Source organism: Girardinichthys multiradiatus, chromosome 9 (genome assembly GCF_021462225.1).
Source record: "Girardinichthys multiradiatus isolate DD_20200921_A chromosome 9, DD_fGirMul_XY1, whole genome shotgun sequence".
Classification (NCBI taxonomy): Eukaryota; Metazoa; Chordata; class Actinopteri; order Cyprinodontiformes; family Goodeidae; genus Girardinichthys; species Girardinichthys multiradiatus.
The window spans coordinates 33,256,882-33,268,674 of NC_061802.1; the positions used below are offsets into that span (position 1 = coordinate 33,256,882).

The 11,793-nt window shown below is 38.9% G+C and overlaps 1 protein-coding gene across 1 annotated transcript; it reads left to right on the forward strand.

The window, feature by feature from the left end:
* The first annotated feature begins 6,296 nt into the window (after window positions 1-6,296).
* On the forward strand, window positions 6,297-10,180 carry si:ch211-212d10.2 (uncharacterized protein LOC557710 homolog). The gene is made up of 3 exons (XM_047375275.1): window positions 6,297-6,799; window positions 7,966-8,081; window positions 8,688-10,180. The coding sequence occupies exons 1-3, from the start codon at window positions 6,610-6,612 to the stop codon at window positions 8,784-8,786; spliced, it is 405 nt and encodes a 134-aa protein (XP_047231231.1). The 5' UTR covers window positions 6,297-6,609; the 3' UTR covers window positions 8,787-10,180.
* The last annotated feature ends 1,613 nt before the right edge of the window (window positions 10,181-11,793 follow it).

The window sequence follows — 11,793 nt, forward strand, 5'->3', positions numbered from 1 at the left end:
GGGTCATCCTCACACATCAAGTCTGAGCAAACAAGTTAAATATTTTAACATTTTTATCTCTTGTTTCCGATCCACACAATAACTTAGTTGTAAGTAAGTAAAAAAATATATGTACTTCATCCTGTTTTCTTAAACTTTCCATAATTTAGATCAAACGCTTAGGCTGATAACTGATCTTGACTTTCACCCCTATTTTTCCTGTACTGAGGCAGCTTTATGTTTGGAAAAAGCTAAAGGATGGCTTCAGTTAACACTAGCTCCTGCCAGCAGTTTAATAACGTGGATCTTTAATGGTGCAAGCAGCCATCTCGTGTCATTAGATATGATTATTGCTCTGCACACTCAAATACCAGCCAGAGAATTGAGACTGTTTTACAGATGCAGGTGGAAGCAAACACCATTCCCTAACCATGATCCCGTTTTCCAAGATCGTGATGTGCCCATAAACACTGCAAAACAAATCAAAGGCTTGTTTCAGGGAATACTGTTAAGAGCAAGAATGTGGCCTCTACAGTGACCAGATGTAAACATCATCAAGCCTTTATGAGTTCTGCAGCAGAGTGCGCCTTCACTCCATCTCTCATGAATTAGGTCATATTATTTTATTTAAATCATCCAGTATTCATGCAGAACTTATTTTAGCATACAGAAATTGCTCCTCTTCAAGAACATTTTACACTATTTTGTCAGTATTTGTACAAGTACAAATATCTAAAAACAAGCGCACGGCTGCACAACGCAGAAAGAGGGATATTTATTTTTCAGCCCAGGTTCTCTGTTGTTCTCTTTCACTATGGCTGAATTTTATCAAGCCTCCCTGTAGTCAGAGGTTATTTCCCTCTTTTGTGGTGCTTGAGGCACAAGGGCAGTTATGCTGCGTGATCCAGCTACTGACTTGTTTCCTTTTATTTGTATTATCCTCCTAAGGAGTTGTTGACCTAATCTGCGCTTTGTTAGACCGTTACAGTTTGTAACCTTCATCGTCACTGTTTACAGCAGCAGGTCTGTCATCTCAGCCTCTGCCCCGACTAGAGATTATTTCTCCTCTGTTATTCAGTTGCACAAAGCATGTTTGAGTGTGAAGGCTGAGTTTGAAGTTGTTCTGTGCGAGCAGATGCTTAATGTTTGCAGAACCAGTGAGGCATAGACTACATCCTACTTCACCTTTAATCAACTAGCAATAGCCTTAAAGGGCAAAGAATGTTGGTTCCGTAATGTGATCCCAGATTGTATGAGTGTAGGCGCAGTAAAGGCGCAATTTTTCTTGTACTGCACGAGAGAGATGGGGAAAATGCATAAATGCAGACAGTTAAGGGTATTTCTTAAAGAGGGCAGAGGAGGACGAAGGGGTCTGGGCTAAAGCCTCCAATGTTACAAGACCTTAAAAACACCCCTAACCTTAGAGTAGCTGTCTGATGTAAAACAATCCATCCATGCATTGTCTACACCCGCTTATCCTTAAAAGTCACGGGTTCACCCTAGACAGGCTGCCAGTTCACCACAGCGCAACACAGAGAAACCCAGGACAAACAACCGTGCACACCTGCATTTATACCTAAGGGCAACTTAGTGTAACCAGTTAAGCTAACAGTCGTTATTCTGCATTATGGGAGAAAGCCAGTGTACCCAGTGAGAACCCATGTATAGAAAGGAGGAGCATGCAAAATGCCCATGCTGGGATTTGGGACACCATCTTGCTGAAATGCAACAGTGCTAAAAACTTTACCACTGTGCAGCCCCATGTAAAGTAATGCAGTGTGAAAACAATTTGTCAAATATCATTCGCCTGATCAACTAGGATTTTCTTTTACTTTAAACTGTATTCTTTTTGTATAAGATAATTTTTGTGTCTCATTATCTATAGCATTTTGTTTCTCAATATGTATTTCATATAGAACATAATTCGTGATAGACCTCAGTGTATAGAATAGATTAGACGAGAACAGAGTAGAATAGAATTGAAATATCCTTTATTGTCTCATAGTGGGGAAATTCAGTGTACCAGCAGCAAAGTGAAAGGCAAATGAAAGCACACAGATACACATGATTACATTTGCTTTTAATGGCTATCCAGTCCTTGTATGTCTAGAGCAAGAGCTGTGTCTGGATTATCAGTGCACGTTGGACTTAGCCAGGATTGTCCCTGTCACCGATCCTGTTTTTCGTGTTCATGTACAGGATCTTAAGCTGTATTTGTGGAGAAGAGGGTGTCTGGTTTGGGAACCTCAGGATCTCATCTTTGCTTTTTCCAGATGATATGGTTTTGTTGGGTTCTTCAGGCCATGACCTTCAGCATGCACTGGAGTGGTTTGCCCTCAGTGTGAAGCAGCTGGGATGCGAGTCAGCTCCTCTTAGTCTCAGGCCATGGTTCTCGACAAAAAACATGGCCTGCGCCCTCTGCATTGGGCGTCAGTCTCTGCCTCACGCAGAGGAGTTTAAGTATCTTGGTGTCTTGTTCACGAGTGATGGTAAAAATGAACAGGAGATGGACGGGGGAGCTCAAACTAGAGAAACTGCCTGAAGTCAGGCAGTTAGTTGAGATGGTTTGGGCATCTGATCAGGATGGAGGATGTTGCTGGGGAGAAGGATGTCTGGGGTTCCCTCCTTGACCTGTTGCCCCCACGACCCAATCTCTGATAAGTGGAAGATAATGGATGGATGTCTGCTAGAAAGCTGCCAAGTCAGCAGTTTTTCCTATGATTGTACAGGCAACAACATACAATTTGAGTATTGTAAATAATTTTTACTGGCCTTATTTATAATACAAATTTTCAGAGTGACTGAATTTTGGGTTTTCATTATGGTGTAGGCCATTATCATCATATTCAACAGAAATAAACACATGTAATGGGACCACAGCCATGGATTGCAACATGAAAACTCCGGTACAGACTTTTCTGGAACTTTCAAAATAAATTGTATTTAACCTACTTCCAGCACAACTTCAGAAGGGGAAGGGGGGTAACAGCGGACTTCCCATGATGCCACTGCCCGTATAAAACCCCCACCTTTCCAATGTTCCGATCTCTTCCATGACGGTGACGACCAGGATAGGGGAGGCACAGTGCGTTAATGTCTCTTTGCTGGCAAACAGAGTTAAACTCTTCGACTGGATCCGAGAGTGTCATACGATCATCGATCATATGCACTAAGATAAGTACAAATGAATCACTGTGTGTGTATCCGGTAAATTCATTCATGAATGGGAATTAAGGTACAGGCCTGGCTTGCGTTTCTCTCTGAGGCCTGCAGAAGCAAACAGTGTTCCAGATAATTCCCTGCAAAGACACTGTCTCTACAAAGCCGAGTGGAGCGGTTTTCCCAGTCTGGAAAGAGGACAACAGAGACCCCATCACCGTGGTAACGTGCAGCTTGGTCGGCCGACAGCGTTTTTGTTAATAAATTCTTGTATTTTAAGAAATTGCGTGAATTCATTACATGTGTGTGCAGAGTTTTGCTGTTCAATAATGTCAGAGTTTGGCCCACCCTTTTGATTTTGTCCTATTACCACTGCCTTACTGGGTTGGTATTCACAGGACAACCCTTAACAGACCGAAATATTATTGATAAAATATTAAATTATAAATATTAAATAATATTTTCAGATTCATAGTCACAACACATGCAATATTTAACTCTTTTAGTACTGATTCTATAAAATCATAATAGCAGAAAGACTTTCTTAATTGAATTACTGTAATAAATTAACGTTTTAGTGATATTTTAATTTATCCAGATGGACCTGTAGTGTAAGCTAATTCTCAGTCCTGTAGATCATATTGTCATCCTATCTGTGAATGACAAGCCTTTATAGAACAAGAAGCATAGCAAGTAGGAAATGGGCTCTTGAACTTGGCCCAACCATTTGCCTTGGTAATGAAAACCACATTGGCTGGAGAACTGCTCTTCCAGATGAGTTAGGAGCCTTTTGAGACCAACTTGGTTGTGGACAAGATGAAGCTAAAGATGGATGGGTTTTGGCTCTATTTTCAGTCTAAAATCTTTCTGTCAGGTTTTCTTCACACCATATTTTGTCCCATGCAAAGAGTTACACTGTCCTGTGGTCGGAGTGCTGGAATGAGAAGTCCAAGAAATTTATGGACTCTGCAATGCTCCTATGATCATTCCGGTTACTTTTCACTGTCTGCAGTTTTGTTTATTAATTCCCCCAGGCAGCAGATTCAGATTTTCCACAATGCATCATTTTCATTCCTGTAACTGTGATTTTTTTTTTTACTCTCAAATCACTTGGAGGTCATTACATTTGAATCCGTACACGTAGACCACGTGGTTTGCTACCAAAGGTGCAAAGCAAATATGTCAGTGCCACCTCAACCAGCACAAACACCATCGTATAATTTTTCAACTGTCTAATAAGCAATACCCACTTAATGATTGGAGAACAGCTTGAAACAAACACATCTGGTTATTTTTTCAGTCTAACACAACTGCACACTGGGAAGTGGCATAAGCAAAGTCAACCTGTCATAAAAAAGGTAAAAAATCTCCAGCAGTGTTTCACTCCTGGAGTATTTTCAACAATTGTTTACCAGGATTTCCTTTAAAAATGTTCAGAACGTCAGGGACTTGCGACTTTGTACATTGTAATTTCTTCTGAATTTCTCAGAACTTGTACGACAAGGACAAAAAGAAATATCAAAACATCATTACTCAGAATGTCAAAGTAAAACTACTTTAACTGCTACTCCATAAAGTTCACAGGTGGAACTTTGTCTGCCCAGAACAAAACATAATTAGCTCAGATTTCTTTACTTTGGCCTTCTGTTTTCTTCTCATTTATTTTGTAGAGATCTAGCTTTTGAGAAGTTACAGAAACATTTTTTTCTTTGCCTGTAAGTCATTCTCAAAGTGTTGTAGTTCTCTTCTGTGCACAGGCTGCATACTTACATGACTCAATTTTTCAACGGAGCAGAACAAGCAGCCTCTGTTGTGGATCATCCCAGTCTAGACACTACCTTTCATTACTCAGAGGCAAAATGTCCAGTTTCATTATTTCATACTTGATAAAGCGATGAAACAAGGGATTAGATAAAGAAACATACTCCAATGAGGCACAATATTATAACCAACTGCATAAAAGTGTGGTGGACCCCATTTTGAATTCTAAGCAGCCCTGACCCATCGGGCCAGGAACTGCACTTGACCCCTGAAGGGGTGCTGTGGTATCTGGCACCAAGATGTTAGCGGCAGATCCTTTAAGTCCTGCAAGTGTTGGGGTGGGGCCTTCATGGATCAAACTTGTTTGCCCAGCACATACCACAGATGCTCAATTGGATTCTGATCTGTGGAAGTTGGAGTCTTAATTCAAAACCTCAAACACGCTGCTGTGCTCCTCAAACCATTCCTGAACCATTTTTGCTATGCGAATTGATCCTGCTGAAAGAAACCACAGCCATTAGGGAATACTATGCATGATCTGCACAAGTGCTCAGGTAGGTGGGACATGTCAGAATAACATTCTCAAGGATGGTAGGGCCCAAGGTTTCACAGCAAAACATTGAACAAAACACCACATTGCCTCTGCTTCTTCCCATATTGCGTCCTAGTTATTGATGTTCCCCGGGTAAGCGATGCACACGAACTTGCATTTTACATTTTGTAAAAAAAAACTAAATAAATTTACTTGGATTATATGGAACAATGGAGGCTCACTATGCACTTTCTGCAGTGGACAAGCATTGGTACCTTGATTGGCCATACACAACAAACTACAATGTAATGTGTATTCTGACACTGACACTAAACTGTTGACCAACATTGTATTTTATTCTCTTGTTTGATACGCTTGTGTTGAAAAACAATAAATACATCAAGCAGTTGAGATGGATTTTCCTAAACACAAATGATTTACATAATTGGCAACAAAGCCAAAAATGGCAATTTGGGTAAAAAACAATAAACAGGGCAATCAGAAAAATGCCAGTATGCAGTCTAGATACCATGAAAGACCAGTTTTATCTGATAATTTAGAAATTCTTTTCAACTATTTATAGAAAACAAATTATCTTCCACAACTTTGGAATCTGGTCAGAATCTGTTTTTAATAAACTCAACAGGCCACCAACAAAGTATTACAGAATGTAACAGGCTTGCATTGTTTGAAGCAGACTGTCTCTAATCAGAGAACAGGAAGCGTCTGTCTGGGTCCATTCATAATGAAGCAAGTTTAGTAATTATGGTTTAGAGCAGGTTTAATAGCTGCTTGAACTCTGGGTTTATTTCTTAAAATACATCATTAGATAAATACCCGTCCACAACATTATCAAGTCTCACTATACCTACATGCATATGAAGAATATGTATTATCATTATTACGGTTATAATTATCAGTAACAGATGCGGCTGGAGGGCAGAGCAGGAGTCCCACTTTGTGACGGTAGCTTGTCTGCAGATTGACAGCAGCAGCTCGGCGGACACAGCTAGCAGCAGCTGCTCAGTTCTAGTGGATGAGCGCCGTGATGATCGCCCTGGTGCTTAAATATGGAGTATTTGCAGGGAGCGAACAGCCAGAAACACGTACGCACACGTGACAAGAAGACAGTGCTGTAGCTGCGCAAATTACAAAACCATATAACCCCGCGGTTATTTATGGCTTCTGGCTCGGGGGGTGATGAAGGGAACACGACGGGCGCATCGTGGAGACTTGTAGGCCCGGCCTCTGAGCTTTCCAAGAAGCCCTGCCGTCTAATGTACTCACCTCTCGACCGCGACAGTGATGTCTGCCTCTTTTATGTCAAGGGGCAGTTTTTTGCCATGGATGCCCGCTGTTCCCACTCCGGTAAAACACACTTTTCATTTCTCCTGAGTTTAAAGGAAAGCTGCGGTCAGCTGAATGTATGATAAATGCAGCTTATGTTAAAATATGTGGCGAATGTTTCTTTTGGAAATTCATCAGAATGTTAAGACTATGAGAAAAAACAAACAAATGAATAAAACTATTCTGCCCCCTACCGTCTTGGTCTTAGAAATTGTTAGCAGTTGTTACCTTCATTTTCTTCCCTGAATAATAATTTAGATAGATTAAAGCTGCCTGCCTGACTTCTCTGTAAAATTAAACAAGTTTTACATGTAGCTTGGCACCTATAGAACAACATAACATGATCGCATTTTCTGTTTGTTTTGTTATTTTCTTGTAAAACGTTATTTATTCAAGATAAAGTCCACGTTCCCCAAAACAAGCTTCCACATGCACATGACTAGTGAGTGACAGACATAAAGAACTGATCATTTTAGTACATGCATATGGATTTGTATTGTTGTTGTTTTCTTCATGTTAATCAAATTCCCCTTTCAATTTTGTTCCGGTGGTGTTGGTGTTTTTAGTTTTTATCTTTGTTTGTTTTCTGACTTTGAGTTATTTATTCATGTCATTTGTTTTTGTTACTTCCCCTGTGTTCTGTATTATGGTTAGGTAGTGTCTTAGTCAATTCCTTTGTGTTTGTTTCTGATTGTGTATTTTAGTTTGTTGTGTAGTGTTAAGCTAGTTATCCTTTGTGTTTAAGTTCAGCCTACAAAGTATAACGGCAAAACATTTCAGCAATATTTGAGAGCATAGCATGGATTTCTGTAAAATATGAAAAAAAAAAAACACATGGAAGGTGGTTTGTGAAGAGGAACCAGGGTGTGGTGGAACGGAGCTACAACTTGGAGTCTATAACAAAGTCTGTCAAAAGCGATAATGTTCTCTAATGCTAGCAAATCAGCTTGATTCTTGTCCCTCTTGTGATGTCATTAACCTAAACACACCAAGCAGAATTTGATGTGTTTTATTTGTTTGTTTTTTTTAGCTTGCTTTTCAAAAACATTGTATTTTGTGGAATCCTGCAGTGGAAATCCATACTTCATTATGCAGCTGTGTTTTTAACAGCACTAAGCATTTGTCAGTAACAAAATAGAACTTTACCACTGGGTAGTAACTTCAGCCGTTTCTTTTTGAGTGCTCAGGAGGTCCTCTGTGTGAGGGGGACATCGAAGAGGCTGATGGAGTCCTGCAAGTCTTCTGCCCCTGGCATGACTATGGTTATGATCTCAAAACTGGGAAGTCTGGGACATCACTAGAGGTTAATATGCTTAATTCTAAATGTAGAGTTATTATGTATGCATGTGGGGACTTGTATGCAAGTGAATTAACGGGATTATTTTATTTTATTTATTCCCAGCTTGTAAAATTTAAAAAGTAAACACACTATACAGTACAATATGATTAACAGCAATAAGCCAGATGCATGTATTTTTCTAGGTAACTATTGAAAAAAATTATTTTAAAAAATATTAGATACTGTAGAATTTGTGAATTAGATTGTAACAAGTTTACTTTTAGAATTTTATAAATCTAGTCTTGCCATGGTACATTTCCAGAATCACTGTGAAGAAGTTTATTCCTCCTGGTATAAATTTGGACTGCATCAAGGGGATTACATAAGTTTGAATAACTGTATTTAATCATAATGTCACCATTAACTTGCAAAGTAGATGTTTTACATAAAATGTGCCAAACATCTGTTTTTGCCCTCCTGTCCTATTTGGATAATATTCTTTTGTCACTGTAGTCTGATTTTCAGAGGAAGATGACATCAGTTGCTCACATTAAGGTGTATTTGTTTTCCAATTTAGTACATCATCTTCCAGCACTTATGTCTTTTTGCCTTGTGTTTTCATTTTGACAGCAACAAGTTTATGAAGTAAAGCTGGTGGATGGCGACGTGTACGTGAAGCACGCAAGTCATCTCTCCCTCAAGCCTTTTCCAGCAAATCAGAAAACCTGAGTTATTTCAGTCCAGCTGGTTCATCCTATTTTTAAGACTTTTTCCACAAGCACAAGTCATCCGAAAACATTCCAGAGCATTCTGTCTTGTTCTCAGAGCTGCTTCTACTTTGCTGTGAGCTTAGGACTAAGGAGACAGGAGACTGATGAGGACATAACATCATGAAGTTATTTTTCTTTTTGGTATACCATAAAGAGTTCAACACAACCTATGAAGATGGCGAGTTGTGAACTCACTGTTTTTTCTATGAAACACGAGATAGCAGCACATACAGTTCTTTGCAAAAGTATTCATACAGTTTGACCCAATTTTGCCATGTTACCTTACAAACATCATGCATTTTATTCAGATTTTATCTGATAGACCAATAAGAAAGGATTGTGAAGTGTAAGAAAAAAGACACATTGTTTTTAATATAATTTTGTTTTACAAATGAAAGTCTAAAAAGTCTGTTGTGCATCAAGTTCCACCAGCTGCCTTCAGAAGTGCTTGATTAGCAAATACTTGTTCGTAGTTCTCACTACAAAATTAAATCTCACTACATATACATCTGTTCTTTGAAGGCCTCATAGCTGCAATTACAAACGGACCAAGTCTTGGCATTCCACCTAAACTAATGTACTAGGCAAGGGGAGCATCAATCAGAGAAGCAGCAAAAGGGCCCATTGTAACTCTGGAGGAGCTGCAGAGATCCACAGCTTGGGTGGGTGAATCTAAATTTGACCTTTAAATATGAATAGTAAGAAAATGCCACTGTTGAAAGAAAGCCATAAGTCATGTTAGTAGTGTACAAGTCATGCAGGGGACATGGCAAACATGTGAAAGACGGTACTGTAGTCAAATGAGACAAAAGATTCCTGAACATATCCACACTGTAAAAATATGGTGGCAGATGCATCATGCTGTGGGGATGCTTTTTTTTAAACAGGATAGGAAGGCTTCTCAGACATAACTGAAACATGGATGGAGATTAATTATATTAATGTATTGGTAAGACCCAGTCATAGTCCAGACCTAATTCTAAATTAGAATACGTGGCAAGGTTTGAAAATATACTGCTCACAGTCACTGTATTTTATCTGAGTGAGCTTGAGCTATTTTGCAATGAATGGTCAAACATATTAGTTTGTTGATGTGTAAAAGCTGTTAGAGACAGCTATTTCTTTTTGAAAAAGAAAAACATAAATTTCTTTAATCATTCAAGTCTTATAAAAAAGCAAGTTTTCTAAAACAGCAGCAGTTGTAGAAAGTATTGTTTTCTGTTTAAATGCTCTTTGAATTGACAATTGAAAATGTGTTATAGGAGTTCAGCATTGACATCAATACAGTCTCTAGTGAATCCTTTTTGTTTTCCATTTGTCAGATTTAATAAAGGTTTTTGCAATCTTTGCTAACTGGAGCCTTTCACATTGATTTTAAACCCATCTAAATTTAGAATATAAAAAATGCCATAAATGCTAGATTTCAGTAAAATTCTCCATATAATGAATGGATTGGTATCCTGGTCTGAAATAATCAATGCAAAATTACTTTAATCTATATTTTTCTAATGCACAGCAGGGGGCGACACTTGGAGTTGGAACGTTTTTAATTTAGAATTATGTGGTTTAAATTGTGTTTACCTTCTATTTGATCAACAACCTGATGAAAAATTCCCCAGATGTTTATCTGAACACTGTTGCTGCTCAGGTAGTTTAAACTGATGGTTCATACCAATCAACAAGTTGGTATGCAGTATGTTTTCATATTGGAACTATTTGCTTGTAATTGCTGATTTCCTAAAACAAAATGGCATCAGCCAGGATGTTGCACTAAAGGATTCAAACTACAAACAAACGAGGAGTTAAATGATGGTGGTTATATTTTTCTGCTTTCTGTATGCTGAGTTAAGATCTAATCAATGTTATCCTGATGTCTCGCTAAGACACATAAGCATACTATGGATGTTCTTGATAAAGAGCTGGCTTTACATGTAATTATGTAGTAATTAACTACGCATATTTGTTTTTCCTTTAACACTGTTACACAATTTTTCTAAAGTGAATAACACCCCCACATTGTTCTGGTTAAACCCAAGATTGTTTTCCCTTTAACAAACATTACATGTTGTCTGAAACTGTCAGACGCACCAACTGAGTTATGTGGACTGGAGTAAGTATAAGCACTTCAATTCAATTCAAAAATACTTTATTAATCCCAAAGGGAAATTCAATGTTGTTGTAGCTCATATTATACAGGTAGATGCTGATGGCTGTGGGCAGGAAGGATCTCATGTAGAGGTCTGTCTTACAGCAGATCTGAAGAAGCCTCTGACTGAATACACTCTGTTGTTGTAGGACAGTCTCATAAAGAGGATGCTCAGGGTTCTCCATAATGTTCTTCATTTTATGAAGAATCATTCTTTGCACAATGATCTCCAGATGTTCCAGAGGAGTCCCCAGAACAGAACCAGCCTTTTTTATCAGCTTGTTGAGCTTTTTTAAGTCCCTGGCTCTGATGCTGCTTCCCCAGGAGATGATGGTAGAAGAGATCACACTCTCCACAACAGACTTATAGAAGATATGCAGCATCTTGCTGGAAACACCGAAGGACCTAAGCTTCCTCAAGAAGTACAGTCTGCTCTGTCCCTTCTTGTAGACGTCTTCACAGTTGCATCTCGTCTCCAGTCTCTTGTCCAGGTGAACACCAAGGTATTTATACTCCTCCAACATCTCCACGTCTTGACCCATGATGGAAACAGTGTTTGACCTATTCCTGTTTCCTTGCAGGGCAGAGTAAAACAAGATAATGATATGATTTGCCTAGAAGAGGTTTTGCTGTAGAGATGTATGAGTTCTTGACAGTTCCATAAAACAAATCCAACATTTGTTTTCTCTGGTAGAGCAGCTGACAAACTGTTGAAACGTGCTAACAGTTCAATATCTGGACTACAGAGACGACACTTCACAATAACATGTCTTGGATGACACCATCTGTTGTTCACAAGTACTGCCACTCCACCTCCTTT